Source organism: Muntiacus reevesi, chromosome 1 (assembly GCF_963930625.1).
Source record: "Muntiacus reevesi chromosome 1, mMunRee1.1, whole genome shotgun sequence".
In the NCBI taxonomy this organism is placed as follows: domain Eukaryota; kingdom Metazoa; phylum Chordata; class Mammalia; order Artiodactyla; family Cervidae; genus Muntiacus; species Muntiacus reevesi.
The window spans coordinates 223,298,683-223,319,183 of record NC_089249.1 but is presented as its reverse complement, the minus strand read 5'-3'; the positions used below and the strand labels follow the sequence as shown (position 1 = coordinate 223,319,183).

The 20,501-nt window shown below is 43.1% G+C and overlaps 1 protein-coding gene across 1 annotated transcript in view; it reads left to right on the top strand.

Moving 5' to 3' along the window:
* FSTL4 (follistatin like 4) overlaps window positions 1-20,501 on the top strand; it is a 414,248-nt gene that overhangs the window by 21,292 nt on the left and 372,455 nt on the right. Inside the window, exon 3 of the mRNA XM_065935361.1 lies at window positions 15,980-16,013. Coding sequence (XP_065791433.1) covers window positions 15,980-16,013 — 34 coding nt within the window. The remainder of the gene's footprint in view (window positions 1-15,979; window positions 16,014-20,501) is intronic.

Here is a 20,501-nt window from a genome sequence, read left to right as displayed (position 1 = left end):
TGCTGGCTCAGCATTTCGCCAGTTGTCACCCTGACCCCTCCTGGCCCCCCTGTGACTGTGTTCATGCCCCCTCAGCAAATCGACTAAAGGGCAGCAGGCTTTGTGGCTTGGAGGTGGCCCTGTGACTCTGGCGCTCATGCATCTTGTAGGGCAGGGAGGTCTTTAGGACAACTGCTTTGAGGTTTAGCTGGACTTGTTCTTGGGAAGGAAGAAGGGGCTTCGTGGGAGGGGAGTCGTGACTTTACCAGATGTCTCTTAGAGGGGCTGTCACTCTGTGGAATCCAGTGAGTCACAGCACAGCTGAGCTCCCATGAGATAATTAGGCCACGGAATCTAGACACAATGGATGCTCTCTCAGTTCTGGGGCTGAGCTTCGCTCCCAGCCAGGTGCAGAATCTTGTTGCATTCTCAACTTGGGTTTTGCTGTCATGTCTATTTCTGGGTAACTAAGAGTGTGGAGTGTTGGGGAACCAGGGACACTGGCAGGGTGGGAGATGTCAGGCCAGGGGCCCTCTGGAGCTCAGAGCTGGGCATCTGAGAACACTCCTCATAAGGAATAGGTAGATTCCTGATAGAGACTCCTTAGAATTTCATAGCTATGAATGTTGATAACATTAATAAGCAGCCCTCATTTTGTCAAAGCTTTAAGTACATCACTTCATTGACCTCTCAAAGAGATTCTATGAGGTACCATTAAACTTCTTCTTTTATTCATGTGGAAGCAGAGGCTTCAAGATGATGGGTGAGTCGTCTGAGGTCTCCCATGCGTGAAGTGGTGGAGCTGGGCTTTGCACTGACCTTCTGACCACCCCGCATGCTCCTCACAAGCTCCAACTGCTTTCCCCACCCCACCCCCACCTTACTTATTTTTGAGGCTCAGGAAAGGATGTTTGGGAAATTCCTTGGCGGTCTGGTGGTTAAGACTCCACACTTGTAAAGCAAGGGGCATGGGCTCTATGCCTCATTAGGGAACTAAGATCCCACTTGCCTCGTGGAGCAGCCAAAATTTAAAAGAACATTTGATGATGTTGACCTTTGGAGCCAGAGCAGACTCTATCACATCAGATAAGACCCTGTCACCTCCTAGCGGGCAGCACAGCTTGAGGGAGCCCCCTGCCCTACCCCGGGGGCAGTGGCAGAGCATGTCCTCCCATCCCTCTTCACCCTGGCTCCCCAACACACACCTCTTTCTCTTGTCTACTCCCACTGTGGGAAAGGGCCTATGGGGCAGCCCTGGAACCCCCAAGAATTAATATCTCTTAGCCTATTTTCTTCCCTTCTTCAAGGGGGTCTAACAAGGACTTTGCAGCCACTGCCTTGTGGAGCCCTGAGCATCTGCCCTCATGTAGGGCAGAGCCTGGCCAGGCCCATTGCTCTGTCTGTGCACATAGAAAGCTGGATGTCTGGGCTCTGGTTGGAGGCCTAAGTGTGATAGTGGTGAGTAGTTTTCCCTGTTTCTGCTTCTAAGAATTGGCCTGGGAAAGTGCCTAAGGGTTGAGAACTGTCAAGAGTTGAGAGTTCGGAAGCTGAACTCTGGGACCTTGACTTTAGGGAAGAGGCAAGAGTCCCAGCATTGGTGACCAAGACAATTACTGTCAGATACAGGTTTCTGGAGGGTCAGTAATCCCAGTGGGAAAATGTTGGTGATTGCTGACTGTTCTACCAGCCCCTGGAAGAGAGCAAGGGGGTCAGTGCTGGGTTATAGCCAGAGTTCCTTATGTTCCTGTTATTGGAGGGAGGCTGTCATGGAGGGTGGTCCTCTCTTCCCCAGAGGCGGGAGTGGTAGGGCAGCCCTAGGTACACAGGGCACTGAGGTTGGCTCAGCTGTCGGAGTCGGTGCGGCTCCTGTGGAAATATGTCTGCCTCCTCCTGGTGGGTGAGCACACCAGGAAGTCTTGGCTCCTGCCCCGTGGATGAGGACGGAAGGGCAGCTCTGGGGGCAGGGCAGGCCCCATTATACAGTATATAGAGTGCCCACTGTAGAGCCCCAAGGGGAAGGAATCCTGGCATTTGAGTGTGTTGAAGCCAGGCAGCTCATGGGCAGCACCAGAGGATCAGAGAAAGTCAGGGAAGATAGCCTGGGGTGGGTGCAAGAAGAGTAATGAAGGAACAGCTCTGGCTGGGTGTTGGTGGTTCACTGTATCAGCTGGGTGTTGGTGGTTGACACTGTATCAGCTGATGGAGCCATCCTGCACCCTGTCTCTGCCCGTCATTGCCCACTGGGGCAGCAGGACTGCTGGCGCCTCCCTACTCCAGGGGCCCCAAGACACTGATGAGTACCTGTTTGGTTCTGGGCACTGTGCTCAGGGCTGGTGACAGGGCAATGCCAGACAGTCTCCCCGATGGTGTCCCTAGCTGGGAACTGGTAAGCTACAGCAGCCACCAAGCCCCCTTCCTCTGTAAGGTCTCCTAGCAGTCTCACAGGCACTACCTTGAATCCCAGCTTCCAGCTGTGGTCACTAAGGTGGACGTTAGCGCCTTGGAGCTGGAGACCCAAGGTGCTGGACCCAGATGAGCACTTCACAACCATTTAAAGCCAACTCACGTCCTCCAGGCCAGTCACCCTGTTCTCCCCATCCCTGGGGAGGCTCTCAGCTCTGGTGCTGAGCCTGCTCTTCCCACCTGCACCCAATAGCTGCTGAGATCTGGATACTAGGGTTGCATGGTTTCCCAGGGAAAGAGAGTCCAGGCCTGCCCTGTTATCTACCTGCTTTACAAAATCTTGCTGGGAAAGAGAATCAGTGCTTCTGTGTACAGTGTCTGTGCCTGTACAGGTTGTGGTTTTTAATTGGTCTGGTGTATGGTCTGAACTCTGGATTGCCTAAAATATCCCTGTTCAAGAACCCCTGGGTTAGCTTATGGAGGAATGCCCTCAGAGTTGTCCTTCGCAGCAAATGCTCTTCAGAGAGAGGGATGGTTCCAGCTATTGGAGACAAAGTCTCATGTGCCTCTGCCCCAAGTGCAAGGCCCTCTGGGAGGCATGGGTGCCTAAGGCTGGCCTGGCTTCTGACCAGTAGGTGGAGGGTAGACGTCTCTCCAGCTGAGCAGTGATGCTCAGCATTCTTCACACACACCTCGTTCTATTCTCACAACCACCTCCTAGGCACTGCTCTGAATGTCATCTTGTGGGTGAGCAGACTCTGGAGTGTCCTACTTAAGTGCAGCTGGGGAAGGACAGGAGAAAACTATCACTTTTATCTAGCACTTTTGGAAGGGCCAGCTACTAAGTGAATAGCAGTCCAGCTATGCTGACCATTGGGTGCCTTTCTTTCTGATTCTGTTATAAAAGAAAATTGAAAAGGAACCTTATTGTGCCTTAAAGGCTTTTTAATTATATATAACTCATTTAATTTAAACTACTTTAGGTTCCATTTTTAATACAAGTTTATAGTGGTACAATGAAAGTGCTTTCTAATCAAAGGGTGTTAGCAGATTTATCTCCCTGTACAGAAGCGGATACCCATAGGACCCCAGGCTAATTATTTATCCAGACAACAATCAAAGATTGCCAAGAGTTGAGTGGGAGGCATGGTGGTAGAGGCTCACGGGTGGCACTGGGGATTCATCTGCAGTGGAGGAGGGGCTATGAAAATTGAGGAAGGTGGGTGTGGAGAGAGCTCAGCAAACAGAAGTGGCCCTTGTCACACTTGCTGCTATTTCTGGGGCCACGACTGCTTCAATTGCTAGTTCTTACTGCTGGCGCCACAGCTGTGGACAGGGAGATGAGAATGGAGATGAGGGTTTGTGTGGTGGCTTGAGTTCAGTTCAGTTGCTCAGTCGTGTCTGACTGTTTGCAACCCCATGAACTGCAGCACGCCAGGCTTCCCTATCCATCATCAACTCCTAGAGCTTACTCAGACTCATGTCCACTGAGTTGGGGATGCCATCCAACTATCTCATCCTCTGTCGTCCCCTTCTCTTCCCGCCTTCAACCTTTCCCGGCATCAGGGTCTTTTCAAATGAGTCAGTTCCTCACATCAAGTGGCCAAAGTATTGGAGTTTCAGCTTCAGCATCAGTCCTTCCAATGAACACCCAGGACTGATCTCCTTTAGGATGGACTGGTTGGATCTCCTTGCAGTCCAAGGAACTCTCAAGAGTCTTCTCCAACAGCACAGTTCAAAAGCATCAATTCTTCAGTACTCAGCTTTTTTTATAGTACAACTCTTTCTCGCATCTGTACATGACTACTGGAAAAGCCATCGCCTTGACTAGATGGACCTTTGTTGGCAAAGTAATGTCTCTGCTTTTTAATATGCTGTCTAGGTTGGTCATAACTTTTCTTCCAAGGAGTAAGCGCCTTTTTATTTCATGGCTGCAGTCACCATCTGCAGTGATTTTGGAGCCCCCCAAAATAAAGTCTGTCACTGTTTCCACTGTTTCCCCATCTATTTGCCATGAAGTGATGGGACTGGATGCCATGATCTTAGTTTTCTGAATGTTGAGCTTTAAGCCAACCTTTTCACTCTCCTGTTTCACTTTCGTCAAGAGGCTAGTTCTTCACTCTCTGTGGTGGCTTGAAGGGATGACTGAATGGTCCTGCGCAGGGGAAGGTTGTGCTGTGCACAGCAGGGAGCAGGGGACAGGTCTGTAATCAATACCGCCCCTGGAGGGGCCCTCCTTGTCACAAGTAGAAAACCTCTGTCATTCTGTTTCCCTTCCCTGCTTTGTCTATGACCACGGCACTTCTTACTGTGACATGTTCTGTACATTTCATTTGCTTGTTTGTTGTCTGTCTCTCTGCGTGAGATCATAAGCCTCATGGGGACAAAGGCTGTGACTGTCTTGGCATTGCTGTGTCCCCGGGTCAGTCAGTATTTACTGAATGAACAAATACATGGACAGATGACGGTAAGAATAAATGAAGTGGGCAGGAGAATTACCAGGAGCTCTGCTGGGAATGCTGGGTGAGGGGCTGTATGTCTCAGGGAGAATCAAGGTGATGGGAATGGCAAGATAAGGCCTGACAAAAATGCTTTGCAAGGATGAGCCTGCAGAAGCAGGAAGTGATAAATGAGGAAGTAGAGTTTATGCTCCAGAGGGCAGAAGGGCCACTGGGCAAGCAGGAGGACCAGGGAAGAGGGGGTTGTTTCTGGGCAAGATGAGAGACTCTGGTTGTGGCACTTGGACCAAAGGGTTTTCACTGTTTCTTTTGGAGGAAGTGAGTGTGCCTGTCATTCGTGTCCTCGCCCTCACCTTCTTACCCATTACCTGCCTTTTTTTCTTTCCTACTTGTGCCGATAAAGCAGTATATCTGGGCTGCAGACTTAGGCTCAAATGGGAAAGACAAGCGGCCAATTACCAATCTCAGTGTGGTCTGCCAGGCAAATTGTAGCTACTCTCTAAAGTCAACTCTGAAACTCTAAGACTGTGAGTGATGCAGGTAGCGATGGAAGAGCCTTTTAGAAAATAGGCAACAGACCACTTCCAGGTTACTCAGCTAATGTGACAGAAGTTGCCAAATGAAAAAATGAGCGAATGTAAAAAAAAAAAATACAGCTGGATTGTGTTACACATTTATTATTCAATAAACATTGTGTGGTTTGTGGGTGGAAGAAAGAACCCCACCATGGCTTTGCAACTTTCTGCGTCTTTAAGTCAGATGATCTCTATCTGTGACCCACCCCCACTCCATGTGTGAAAGCAAGAATGAAAAATAGACATGAGAACTCTGCCAAAGGGCAGCCCCTTTCCCCTCTTTTGTCTCTTAATTTTTCAGATACAGATTATTCTAAACCTTATTGTGGGCTTATAGCTGGCAGAAGAAAAAAAGTAACAGGTTTGAATAGCATATGAAACAGGTTGATGTTAAATTACATTATCTATTGGGTGGTACCTGGAGGGGATAATGGATAATTAAAACATAAACCACTGTCCCTTACCCAGAGGCCACCTGTTCTCCCCGAATACTTGTAACACGGTCTTGATTGTCTTGTGGCTCACGGATGACTAGAACACAGGATAGGACAGCTGGTGAACCTGAAACCTCCCAGAATAAGGAAGGCATCCTTGGCTGTCCCTGATCCTGTGGAAACTTTGCTAAAAATGGAAAATATGGAAAGTCAGACTTCAAAGGCAGTCAATGTGTTCCACGAGCCCAGGGGAGACCCTCACTAACCCCATACTTTCCTCAGGAGACCGTGAAAGAAACTGACTTCTTCCTTGCAATCCATCTTTTGAGGGCCGGTGACAGGCCAGACCCTGTGGTGGGATGAAAGAGGAATTCGATGCAGGGTGTGGGGGAGCTAGATGCTATCCTTGTTAATGACAGTCCTGTGTGACTGTGGCACATTGTAGCCAGTCAGTTCTGCTGGGCTTTGTCGAGCCTGTCTGGTGTCCCTGGAGAGGATGACTGTTAGTTAATGGGGTGGTCCCTGGGGTGCTGAGTTAGAGCCCCATGCTGCTAACTCTTAGAAGAGACATGCAGGGGGTGATTGCTTATCCTCAAGCAGAAATGATACTGTGCTATACTTTTCTAAATAAAAAACTTAATCAGTTTTTAATTTGTTGGGTTGTCAGAAAGATGAAACTGGAAAGTGCCCCTCTTCCTTCTCAGTCTTTTCATCTGGCTGTGTGCAGATGATGGTGTTTAACAAGCTGGACTGATCTATTTGTCATTGACATTTATTCCATCAAATGTAATTTAATGTTTACTTGTACTGTCACTGTGGTAGATTCGCCACAGAAGACAATTTTAAATCCAGAGCCAACTTTTTTTTAATGTAAATGAATAGCCTTTAATATATAGCTTTAAGTAATACTGAGAATTTAAAATCCCTAAATGCTCAGATGATAAATCTATTCATTCTTTGCTTCTAAAAACAAGAAATTTAACATCCAAGTCACCTCAATTTCTGAAGACCTGGTGAATATTCTCATTCTTTCTTTTCTCTCTGGTGTCTCATAATCACCATTAATACTTTTCTCTTCAGAGCATCACAACTTCCTCCAATGCAGCCCTTCAAAGTTCCCCATCAGAAAGCGTTGAGCAGAACTGCCTGAGGGATTCTGCCTCTGTTTCTGAATTGTCACCTAAATTCATCTTGTCTGGGCAGTCTGATCTGCCCATTCACAGATGGGGAAGCTGGAGTGGCAGGTGTCTGGGCAGCTCCCTCAGCGTTGCGGCTGCTGGTGCACTTACTAGTAACAAGCTACTCAGACCCCTGGAGGCTATGAGGTTCTTGTTTCCACCTCCTCCATGGACATAAGGAAATTGATGTTCCTCATAAGTGTTCCCCACAGGGAGGCTATAGGTGGGTTCATATCAATGACTTAAAAAAAAAAAAAAAAAGATGCCTATAGCTTAATCATAAAGAGATTTCTGTGATATTTTTTCAAAATTATCCATGCATGTTCTCTTCCATTTGTTTTGATAAACCTCCAGTAAACACTTGGGTCCTGTGTAAACACACCGGTTTGCTTACACTGATCCACTTATTGTTGGGCAGGAAGTAGAAGGGACTCAGAACTTGCTCACTGTTTGGGGTCCACGTTTCAGCCCTGAAATGTGGAGAAGGTCTTTTCATTGCCTGTGTGGTCATACGCCCCACCGATTCCATGCCTGGTTTCCTGATAGAGGCCAGGGAGGCTTCACTGGATTGGGAAGCCTGTGGGCTGCGAGGGGGAACAACCATGACTGTGCCCAGCGCCCTCTGCTCTCTCAGCATCCTGAGGTGATCAGCTGTGCCTTTCCCGCCTGCAAGGCAGTCTCCCTGAGAGGACACACCGCTCTACCCAGAGGGCTCCTAGCACATGGCGCTGTTCTCAGGGAGGTAGGAGATGAGCTCTGACCCCTCAACGAGGTGGCTTTCCTCAGAAGCAGGCACCTCCTAGTTGATAGTTTCCTCAAGCTCTTGCCATGGGCTCCACATGACTGGAGGAGAAAACTGATATTCAGACAGCCCCTACACGCTCCAGGAAATCCTGTTGTTAGCGGGATTATTCACCTTAGCTCTCAAACTGGCTCTTGAGTTTAGGGTTAATCCCCTAATTCTCTCTTCATCCAGCTTCGAAGGCCCTGACGTGATGCTCTGGCAAATCTAACAACACAGTGGTTTTCCTTCTGCCTTTACCTGAACCATAGAAGAGAGATAAAGCATACCAGATGCTTGTTGTATGCTCAAAAAGTGGGAGGCAGTGATCGAATGCATGCTACATAAGGCATCCCTTTATTTCACTGTGTTCTTCCTGTCCATGTGAAGGCTATTTAATTGCAGAGTGGTGTCCTGCTAGCAAAAATCAAAGTCGTTAAGAGTCAAGTTTTTAAAATTCAAATGAGTAAATGAAAGATTGTAAGAAAGGTTGTTAAAGAAGCATTAGTGTTAAGAGCATCTCAGACATGAAAACCTTAGAATTTAGATGTCAGAATTTCAGTAGTGATGAGTGCTGTTCCATCCCAACTGTACCGAGTGATTTATAAATTGAGCACATGGGCTTCCTCTCGTAGCTTCTCCAGGCAGTAGGAGCCTGAGGAACTCTGAAGCAGGGGGCTTCCTAAGCTCCCCGATGCTGGACTGAGGTGCTGCCAATCATGGGCTCACCACCAGGACACTGACAGGGCTGAGCCTGCAGCTGCCCAGCCCTCAGATGCCCTCAGCCCCATCCACATGAGACTCACCTCTGCTTTGTCTGCAAAACCCTGGCCGCATCAAGCTTCATTCAGCTTCATGATTCCGTGGCTTCCTCTTCTGAGCAGTGGGTGTTTTGATTCCCACTTGGCTAACTCACAGAGCCAACATTTTCCCAGAAGCCACTGAATCCCATAACATTTTGAGTGATAAATTGAGACTTATTCTCTAACCAAGGTTGACTGGATTCATGGCCAAGGAGGGGTGCATTTGATCTGGGGCCAAGGTCCACCCTCCTTTTCCTGAGTCTCACATACAGCCTAAGATCCCAAGCACCGCCTAAGATGGATGAAAAGGATCCAGGCACAGAATCTGAGGGTCTTCATTTGTCCTTTTTCAGCAGCTTGCAAACTACATTTTTGGTAGCTGAGAATGTGTAATAGATTTTTGGATTATGAAAAATATTACTCAGCACTCACATTATATTGATTCAAAAATAAAGATTATGCAGTTCAACTGCACAATAAAATACAGCTTTATGGGATGGTAATTTTTTACTTAAGTTCTCCTACGTTATAGTGGAAGATAATGGATTCAGGAAGGGCACAATGAGGAATAAAGCTGTTGTATTGTATTGGTTAAATGACGTTTTAAATGATTTGGCTGTCAAATTCGTGGAAAGGTTATGAACACTAAATGAAAAATCTAAAATTAATTCCCTACTTCAAGAAAGTGTGATTTATACCATAATAAAATTAGATTTTTAGTTAAAGAAATTTAGTCGTTAAGTAATGCCCATGTGCTAACTCTCATTTATAACCATCTGGTTTGAAGCTCCTGCAGCAGATAATTTCTTCCTTAAGCAAAGCATTCGGGGTCTTGGTGTCACTTCTGCCAGTGAATTCTATTCTGTTCTGCTACAGGTTTTGGGGGAGTACTTTTTCAAGTACTGGGAAGACATTCTGATTGAGCCACAATAATTGGTGGAGACATTGAACTCATTTCCCTCCCCAAGTGATCTTACTATTTCTCCGCCTTTGTTATCTTCACTAATGCCAATAATGATGGTGATGGCCACCGGTTTAGGACTGCTGTATGCCAGCCACCATACTAAGTGTGCCTACAGGCTTATATTTCACTTAATCCTCCCAACAACTCTGTGGAGAAGGCACCTTTCCTGCCCTTATTTCACAGATGAACAAACTGAGCCTCAGCAAGGCGAGATAATTAACCAAAGGTGGCAGGGCTGTGGCCATCAGAAATAAGCCAGGATCCAGCCCAGATCCATCTGACTTCAGGGTTCCATCTTTTAGTTCCTGTCACTTGTTTCCAGAATATTCACTGAGTATTTACTTTGAGGCAGTGGAACACAGTGGGCTCCCCAGGTGGCTCCGTGGTCAAGAATCTACTTGCAGCGCAGCAGCTGCAGGAATTGTGGATTCGATCCCTGGGTCGAGAAGATCCCCTGGAGGAGGGCATGGCAACCCGCTCCAGTACTCTTGCCTGGAGAATCCCATGGACAGAGGAGCCTGGTGGGCTACAGTCCACGGGGTTGCAAAGAGTCAGACGTGACTGAAGTGACGCAGCACACACAGCAAAGCATGGTGGTAGGATTTCCAAGACTTGAGTCTAGCCTTGCCCTGGCCGCTTGCTACCCTGTGACAATTTAGCAAGCTGTAGCCTTTCCTCCTGGAGAACCGCCCTTATCTGTAAATTAGGGCATGTGATTTATTCCCCTACTTCAACAAATTTCTGCTGTGTACTATGAATACTTTGTCCTAATATATTTTTAAATTTTCGATTGACATGTATCAAACATATTGGGAAGTGGACACATCTTAAGTGTAGAGTAGAACTCCATTAATTTTTACAAGGTGAACACACCCAAGTGACTACCACCAAGATGGTAATTTAGAACATTCCCAGTACCCCCAGAAACCATCTTTTTTTTTAAATTTATTTTTTAAATTGGAGTATAATCGCTTTACGATGTTGTTTTTGCTGTACAACGTGAATCAGCTATAAGTATACATATATCCCCTCCTTGAACCTCTCACATCCTCTCCCCCACATCCCACCCCTCCAGATTATGTGGTTAGGTGTGTACAAGTTTAGAATTGCTATTAATTCCTATTAAATTGTTCTTTTATCATTATAAATCTAATGTATTCCTCTTTCTTCTTTATTCCTTTTCCCCCTTTTCTCTTGTCTTTTTTGGGGGGGATTAGTTTTTTGTGATCCCACTCCTTTGACCTTATAGCATTGCTTTAACCATTTTTTAGATATTAATAGGATTGTAATACTTAAATTCCACTTGACCTCCTGACTTTGTGATCATATCATCATGCATTTTAGTCCTATAAATAGTATTACCTTAGACAGCATTGTTGTTGTTGTGTTAAGCAGCCAGAACTAGATCTGTTCATTTTTTAACTCTTTCTGATTTTTATTACTTATTGGACAACTATGCATTCATCTGAAAGCACTTTCCTTTTGTCCAGAGTGTTTCCCTGTATTGCTCTTAATATTAATCTGCTGACAATGTATTCTCTCAGTTTTTGTCTGTCTAGATATATCTTTATTTTACCCTATAAATATCCTTTCACTGGGTATAGAATTCAAAGTTTTCCAGAATCTTAAAGATGCTATTTCACCTTTCATTTAAAGATGTCACTGAATTTATGTATCCAATTCAAGCATAATAATGTAACTCAAGAGGAGGCTGTGCAGATTATTGAGTTCATTTCTTTCTGTTTCCCTTTTCTAGGATTGCAGATCCTCTTCTGGTTCCATTATTTTCTCCTGTAAAGATGGCCATCAGTTCTTTGTAGGTGATGTGCCCTCTCCCCCTCCACCACCCACTCTCTGGCTATTTTAAATATTTTTGTTTTTGTCATTGAATATTCAACTATATTTTCATGAGGACCTAGTTATGGTGTTCATTGTATTTATCTTGATTAGAGTTTGTGGAGATTCCTAAATGTCTGGATTGATGCCTTTCATCAATTTTGGAAATTTTTCAAGCATCTCTCTTCAAATATTGATTCTGCCGAATTTCCTCTGATACTTCAGTTACAAACTTGTTAGAACTTCTCACCATGCTCCATAATATCTCTCATACGCCTGTATTTTCTACTCTTTATTATTTCCCTTCAGGTCTTTAGTCTGGTTATTTTCTACTGACCTAGTCTCCGGCTTATTAATCCTCTGTTTAATTGTATTTAGTCTTCTGTTAGATTCCTGTTGAATCTGACAGTCATTTATTTTTTCGTTCTAGGATTTCCATTTGATTCTTATTTTAATTTCAATTTTATGGTGAAATGCAGCATCTTCTGTTTTCCTGAACATATTAGTCATAATTATTCTAGAGCTTGTGTCTGATAATTCTAAAGTCTGGATAACCTGTGGATCAGTTTATGCTGTCTGTTTTATTGAATTTTAGTCATTTGATACTGTTTCCCATCATGCCTAGTAATTTTGGTTTGGATGCTGGACATTATGTTTTGTTAAAAAAATTAATAAACAAAAGCTTCAATTAAATAGAGCTGAGAGACAAGAAGGGGGAGTTCTCATACCCTGTAACAAAAGCAGAATTCAAAAGGAAAAAGACTCCTTTTGTTTCCTGGCAACAGCCTAGCCAATGAAAAGCCATTAACTCTATGTTTACTATTACCCTCTCAACTTATCAATACTTTTCACCTCTATAAAAGAATTCTCCTTCCTTTGCCATGTGGGGACTTGCACATGGCTCATCATGGCTGTAGACCCTGAATTTCAACTCTCTTCTCATCCTGAATAATGCCCCCCCCCCTTTTTTTCTGGAGAGAGAGCTTACAATTTATTAGTTTTATGTCAAAAGTATGAAAAATTATATGGTGTATGGATTACTTTATTGTCTCTCAGAGAGGACTTACTTTTATTTGTTAGATACGGAATGCTGGCAGATCAGCTTGATCTACTCAGGAATAGGAATTCTTTGAGAATATATGATTTTAACTGAAAGTCAGCTGCATTTACCAGGACCACTGTTTCTTTGAGAGCTTAATTTTTGTCTTCCGAGCACCATGATACTGTCAAAATCTGTTTTTCGTGTTTTAGTTTATTTTTTAGTTTGTTTGAGGCGAATTTTTTGCTTATTTCTCAACCTCTTGCTCTTTATATATCCAATTCAAGCATAATAATGTAACTCAAGAGGAGACTGTGCAGATTATTGAGTTCATTTATTTCTGATTCCCTTTTCTAGGATTGCAGACCCTGAAGTTTTGGTTGCTTTTGTAGCCTCAACTCAGGTATCTCCCAACTCAGTGAGGCTACTTTAAGCTCCAGAACATTACTTTGTTTGGCTTGTATGAAAAACCACAAATTCCCCAAAGGGAAAATCTGGCAGTAAATATGGGGCTCTCCACCAAACCATTTTTTTTCTCTCCAAATGTTGGCTAAGTTCTGTCTGCCTTTGTTGCTCTCACATGCCTTCAAAAACTTTTTTTTTTTTATTGTTATTTGTCCAATTTTTGTAGTTATTAGTAGAAGGATTGGCCTGATACAAGCTAGTCTTTCATAGCCTGAAGCAGAAATCTATCTCATCTAATTTTCACACTATTAATTGAGTGGAGTTAGAATGTTTTGTGCATAAGCTTTGTAATTAGACTTTGGAATTTAAATCCCAGCTGGCCATGGGCCAAAATGTGAGAACTTCAACAAATTTTAACCTCTCTGACCCTCTACTTCCTCTACTTTTTAATAAATATCTGAGAAATAAAGTTGCAGAAACCTTAAAGGTCAGATAACTCCACTTTTATTTAAACTATTTCAGTGCATAATAAAAGGGAAACTTCCAAATCCAGTATATGAAGCTAATATAATTTTAATTCCTGAAACTGAGAAAAATGACACCTAAAATTATAGCTCAATCTCATTTGTGAATGCTAATGCAAAAATGTGTTTAAAATCATAGTGAACAGTATCTAGCAGCATATTTTTAAAAAACATCATGATTAAGAAAAGCTTACTCCATAAATTTAGATATAATTGACTACTATGAAATCTACTAGAAAAGCCATCGAATTAATAGAGCTGAGGAGAAAAACATCATAGGATATCTCCATAAGTGCAGAAAAATTATTTGGTTAAATTCAACACACACTTATTTTATTTTCATTCAACAAATATGTATTGAGCATCTGCCCTATTATAAATAACACTAAAAATGCAAAAGTGAGAAAGATACTGGCACCATCCCAACTCACATTCCAGTGGAGGGAAAGAGCCAATAAATAAGCAAGTAAGGGGACAAGCTAGAACATAAATTTATTTTTAAAAGTCTATAAAATATGCATAGATTTCACTAATATGATAAACATGCTTGGGCCAAAAGCCAGCATTTTACTTGATTGGGAAATACTAGCGGTTTTCTTCTTAAAATCAGAAAGAAGACCAGGATGCTCACTATGTTCAAAATTCTTAACATTAGTGAAAGAATTAGTTATAAGAATAAGAGTAGAGTAAGCAACAATAGAAACTGGAAGAAAGAAAGAAAATCATTGCTATTTGCAGATTGTATAAATCAACAAATGGAGATGCCAAAAGAATCATTTGAAACCTATTATAAACAATAAGTAATTCAGTCAAGTGGTCGGTTTTATCAATATGTAAACCTCAATTGCTGCCAAATATACAAACAGTTATAAGATATAATGAAAGACAAATTCCATTCATGATAACAAAAGGTATGTAATAAAAGACATTTTCAAAATATATACAGGAAAATTGTACTCTTGAAAGAAATAAAAAGACTTGAACAAATTATTAAAATTACCATGTTAAATAAGAAGATACGTTATACAGAGGTCAACGTACCCTGAGGTAATGTATAAATTTTGTGCAATTACAATAAAATTCCCATAAGGTTTTTTTCTTGAACTATAATTGATTTCCTGTTCCACAAATGTTAGTTACTTCCAGGGATGGAGGTGCCAGCCCCTAGAGTAGAGTCTGAGCAGAAGTGTAGAAAGAGCTGGGTTCACTTAGTACATCATCTGCTTTGTGCCTTTGGCATCTCTTGTTCCAGTTATTGTCCTCCAAGCTCCTTCTTTTGAACCTTGAGCTTATGAGGAACCAGTGTTTGGGAAGCCTCTTTGGATAACTGTGCCGTGCTGCTATGCTGCTGGTCTGTGACATGGTCTCCCATTGGTCTCCACTTGGCCTTTTGACTCAGAGAGGGCAGGTAGAAAGTGTAATTTAGGTGAGACAGGACAGTCTTTTCAGTGCCTCCGCAAGTTTCCTTCCCAATATTGGCTCCTCCTCCCTCGCCCCGTAAGAATACTATGCTAAGGTATTTGACCTTCTGTTCTTCAGTTGCTAGAATGGATTTTCACCTTAATCTTAATATTAGGCTCTTTATCGTAACTGGGTCATTTATAACAGATTGTAGACGCTTTTTACTAGTCATGAAACCACAATAGGTTTCAGCCTTTCCCTGCATTACTTATCACTGGGCCTTTTCCTGCTGCCTGACCATGCCTTGTACTTTTCTGCCTTTTCTCAAGCAATTCTCTCTTCCTGGTACACCCTCCCTCCCATATTGCTATCTGAAAGCCTCCCCATTCTTCCATGCTATTTGCAAAGGTTCTTTAAAAAACCTTTTTTTCTTACATTTTTCATTTGATTGTGAACATATTGGTATTCCTCAAAGCAAAATCTCCTCTTTATTTCTCAGTAATTTGTGTTTGTTCTGTACCCTTCTGTTCAATTGTGAATATCTTCAATTCAGGGACTCTGTCTTTAACCTATGTAATTTCTGAAACACTTTGCTCATTGCTCTGCACATTGCAGGAAGATGAGATTGAATTAAGAAGAGCCAAGACTTAATCTAGTCCAGTGGCATGGAGTGGCTATCCAAATTGTCCATATTTTCCCACACTTTGGAAATTATCGAGGAGCATGATCAATCACCAGATCATGCCAGTGACCTGCACAGGAACAATAATGCTCTTTACCATGGCACCACAGATCACAGCCTGCTGCTGCTCACGTCATGCTGGCTCCTGTCTACTTAGGTTTTCCCTAAAAACACTTACAGTCTAGGTCATGGGTGGGAATTCAACTTAAAACAAGGTATTTCCTAACAATTAGAACCAATTTCCATATAAGGAAGACCATGAGAGTTGAGTCTGCTCATTAAAAACTGCATGATTAACAGTATTTTTGCTTAAGCCAGCAAAGCAGCAGCTGATTTACACTTATAGATGTGTATGTATATGTTGAGAGTTTAGTAGCCCCAACACTACTGAATGTGTTTTACTTATGAGATTGTTCACCCTTCTGTGAATGAATGTCTAACAAGAGGTGAGGTATTTGCAAGTATTTCTACATATGAATTATTCTTCAAAAACACCAAATCTTTCTTGTCTTGCAGGAATCCAGAAGCCTTGAAGTCACAAGAAGAGAAGGTAGGGAAGATGCACTCATACTCATTTCATTCTCGTTGTGGGCATATGGATGTAGTTTGTTAAAGTTAAGATTAACTTCAGACTGTGGGCAGCCTGTTCTTTGAAATTTCGTGTGACCTGTTCTGGGTGCTGACTGCCTGGCTCTGGCCTCAGGGACTGCAGGAACAGAGGCCGAAGTTTGCTTGTGAGAGCTGTCTTCTACCTTCAGGTATCAGAGATGGGGTCTAGGGAACTGGCTCATTCATGATAATGTTTGCAGTCTCTCAAAAGAAGCCTCATTTTTGAGTGAAGTTTGAAATAATTATTTAATTTAACCTGGGGAAAATTACATCAACAGTAAAAAAAAAAATTGTTTATGGTTAGAGGTATTTCAATAACTGGGGAAAGGTGCCATTGTGAAAAATATTTCTGATTAGATTTTTGCAGCTTTAGTTAAGCTGAAATAGATATAAGTAATTAATTTTCCTTTTGAAAACAATTCCACAGTGCTTTATTTTCCCTGCCAGAGTTCCTCTGGTGCATCTGTTTCCTGATTACTGAGGTAAATATATATGGGTGGTAATTTCTGAAATCTTTTAGTGGAAATTGAAGTTACTCTTTCTTGCTTTCAGTGATACCTAGTCTCTAATAAGAGAGAGTCTTTTGTATGGTTTACGGAAATCACCACCAGTCATCCCTTCATTTCAGGGATGGGAGGATGAAGTTAGGAACCAAAGTGAGTTCTCGGTCTAGGGTCTGGCCTTTGGTTTTAGCTATAGCCACCTCCTTCTTGGTGGTATTATCTCCAAAAAGAGCACCAATCATTAGAAGTAAGAAAATACCATACGGATTTTCAAATCTAAAAACCTTGCCTCTTGGTTATCTCTTATTTTATGCAACACAATGAAAAACACAGAAGGGCCATGTTACTGAAGTGTGTCTCTAGACTTTAACTTTCCATACTGTCTATCCTGATGGGTTCATAGAACCAGTTGTTTGCTGCTGTCTGCGGTACTGAAATCCTAGATTCAAAGGATCTGGTTAATTGAACTCTAGGCTGAACTTTCTGATTTTCACTCTCATTCGCCATTGTCTCTGGTTTTGGGGCTCAGCGTCCTCTGAACTGCATCCATAGCGTAAATCACATCGTTTGGACGTCAAAATCAAATGATACTGGATGAAGGTGGGTGGGGCAGGGAAGGGCTGTTTCTTTTTTTTTTTGTGCCCGTCCCCTCCCCCACCCCCTGTCCCCTCCCCCACCCCGGAAGGGCTGTTTCTGATTCAAAGCTGTGTTCGAAATGAATATCATGACCATGTAATCTGGAGAAAAATAGCCATTAGGAGACAAGTTGGCGTGAACTTTGGTTTAGAGTATTGTTCATTCCACTACTCCTGAGTGCGTGTGATTGTTTGGTGCACAGCACCATTTGCATTATGGACTCACGTATGAGCTTAACTGTTTTGCACTCTTACTGTTCTTGTGTTAGAAATGTCTTTAAATAATAAGGCTAGGATATGAGAAAACCATGTGTATTTTTACTCAAAGGCATAAAAGACCTTATTGCACCTTAGACTCCAAATTCCTAGAAGACTAAGTATCTCAGTATGAGCAAAGGCATGGTTAGGCTGTACTCTATTTTCCCATAACCCTCTTCTTTCTTGAAGCAGTATCTTTCATAACTGGCTTACTGGGAACATATGCCTTGGGTTTGTACTGGTAAATTTGTCTTGATATAACAGAAACATTTTTCTTCCTTCTGTGAGCTGATGTTTCTTGCTTACTTCTGTCAAAGTTGAGCGTTTGAAAATTCCTACAATAGCCCAGTGCCTTCATGTCAGTGCTTATAACCTGGCAGGAAAGAAGGAAGAGTGGGACCTTGTAGGTCAGTTCTGAGTATTTTAAGTCTGAGATTCATTGGCTTGGGTAGTAGGTTGTTAATCTTCCCCAGAACAGTGTATGTGTATGGGTATAAAAATAGTAGAAGTGCTGTGAATATTAAAATAAATACTCCTGCATACACAAATAAAACATTATTGTCTAGCAATGAGCACTTAGCTTTGACTTGATCTGGCACTGAAAGAGGAGCAAATAATTAACCCTCTGAATTTTTCTGCCTAGTTTACCAGGCCCAGGAGATCCTGGAAAGGTCTAGAGGGGTAGCTTCTGGACCATAAAACCTGATATTTTTCTGTTTTTGTTTTTATGTAACATCTGACTCAGGACATCAGCTCCAACCAGGGTTCATAGCTACACATGGATGACCAATTGCCACTTCACACTCTAACTTTTGGAAGCTCTTGATTAAGTCTGTGGAGTGAGAAGTGAAGGGGCTAGTATTAGCAGTGGAAATGGAGTCCAGGCTAAGTCACGGTTGTGTTGGAGATCCTGAGGGTGACGCAAATGCACCCTGTGCCTCAGATGGGCTCCGTGCCTTATTTCCCCTCTGCTCCTCCCATCCAGCACTGTCATGGTTCTCAGACTGTAGCTCAGCTTTCTTGCCTCATGCATTGTCCCTGCAGCCTGCCTGCTCTTTGTCCCTCATCTTTGTGAAATCCCACCTCTCTCTTATCCCTTCCAACACTCTCTCTGAAGAGTTTTGCTCACCCTACTTAACCTGGGAGTTAAGTCATTCATTCCCTGAGAGCTGAAACCCTCCCCTCTTTCACTCCTAAATTCCTCAAGGCCTTAGCCCGGGGCCTGTAGTTACTCAACAATCATTTCCTGAATTAAGTGCAAATTTAAAAATTGCCTTGTATATGTATTTTTTCACTCTAATCCTGTCCCAGTGATATACAAGAGAGGCGCTGAATCATTTGGTTCTACCTAGGCACTTCTAGGAAGTGTTCTGTGGATATCCAGATATTCCCAGCTGATGCATTGATGAAAGTGCTCCATGTTCAAATAGGTGTGGTATTATAGGTTGGATTGTGTCTCCCGAAAAGATATTTTGAAGTCCTAACCCAGAATATGTGAATGTGACCTTACTTGAAAATATAGTCCTGGCAAATATGTAATTGTGATGAGGTCATACTGGAATAGGATGGACCCTGATCCAATAAGTGAGATCCGTTTGAGGAGAGAGACTTGGACACAGACACACAGGGAGAAGAGCATGTTCTAAAGGAGGCATAGAACAGACTGAGTCCATAAGCCAAGGAACACAAAGGGTTGTTTTCAGTCAGCAGAAGCTAGGAAGGAGCGACAGAGAATCCTCCCCTAGAGCCTTCAGAGGGAGGGTGGTCATGCCAGCACCTTGATTTCTGACTTCTAGCCTCCAGAACTGGGAGAAAACAGATTTCTCTTGTTAAGTCACTTACTTTATAGAACTTTGCTACAGCAACCGTAGGAATATAAAACACTTGGTAAATGCTGGACTCAATATCAAGCTGGTTGTTATTTTTATTGCAGAATCTCTTAGGTCATTAAGATGTTAAATAGGACTTTGAAAAGGGAGTGTAATATGCAGCATTTTCCAAACTTAGTTTCCCATGGCATCTTGATTTGTTGTTTTTAATCATCTCTGGCTAGGCTTCCACACAGTGCCCTTTGCAAGCCCTGCTCTAGAGAGTCCACAAAGAGGGACTGCTTTGACAGAGCCCAGGACATGCCCCAGCATGTGACTCTCTTCCAAAGGTGGTGTGTGGAGAGAGTGGTGAGATAGTTATAATGTTAATTGCATCTTAGATATTCCGAAGTTTTCCGAGAGCTTTCATGTTCTTTATCTCCCTTGACTCTCAGTAACCCATGATATAAGCAGAGCAGATGGCACCTTACAGGAGACTCCTTCCTTTTCATGCTTATTTTAGTAGGAATAAAGAGTCCTTTGGGCCAAGGTCCCTCTGGATCAATGTCCGTCTGAGACATTGAACCTCTCTCTAATAGGTGGGTGATGATTTGATCTCGCTTCATCACCCAAGGATTTCTAAGCATACATGATCACTGCCAAGCCCAGAGAGCTAAGAGGGACTCTTGGAAGAAAACTTTCTAGGGGAGCTTTGTTTCCAATTTAGTTTTGTGAGAAGGACTCTCAGGGGAGCCTGGAGGGCGATAGAGGACCAGATATTGTGGCAGGACAGCAACCTTGGGAGGATGTCTCTTAGTACCCCAGTTGGACTTCCTTCCACCTTCAGGGCAGTCTTACATCATCCTCTTGCCCTGGGCCCCCCTTTGCCAGCAGCACAGGGAAGGCAGATGGCTGTTTCTTCATCACCTCTCTAATGCAGGCCTTTTTACACCTCCCTCTAGTCACCTACAATTTAATTTCAACTTTTTTTCTGAAGCTTCCACAAAAGGTGCCAACCTCACCTCGCTGAGACACTCCCATGTCCACTCTGAGGGCTGATGCTGATGATAACTGCCGGGATCCATCTACCCAAACCGGTGCTTTTCTCTAACTGATCCCATCACACTGAATTACAGTCATGAGAGAACACTCGAGTGAGCTGAGCAGGCGGCCAGGATAATTCAGCCCTTGTCAGCCATCTCGTAGAGCATGGGGTGATCAGTAA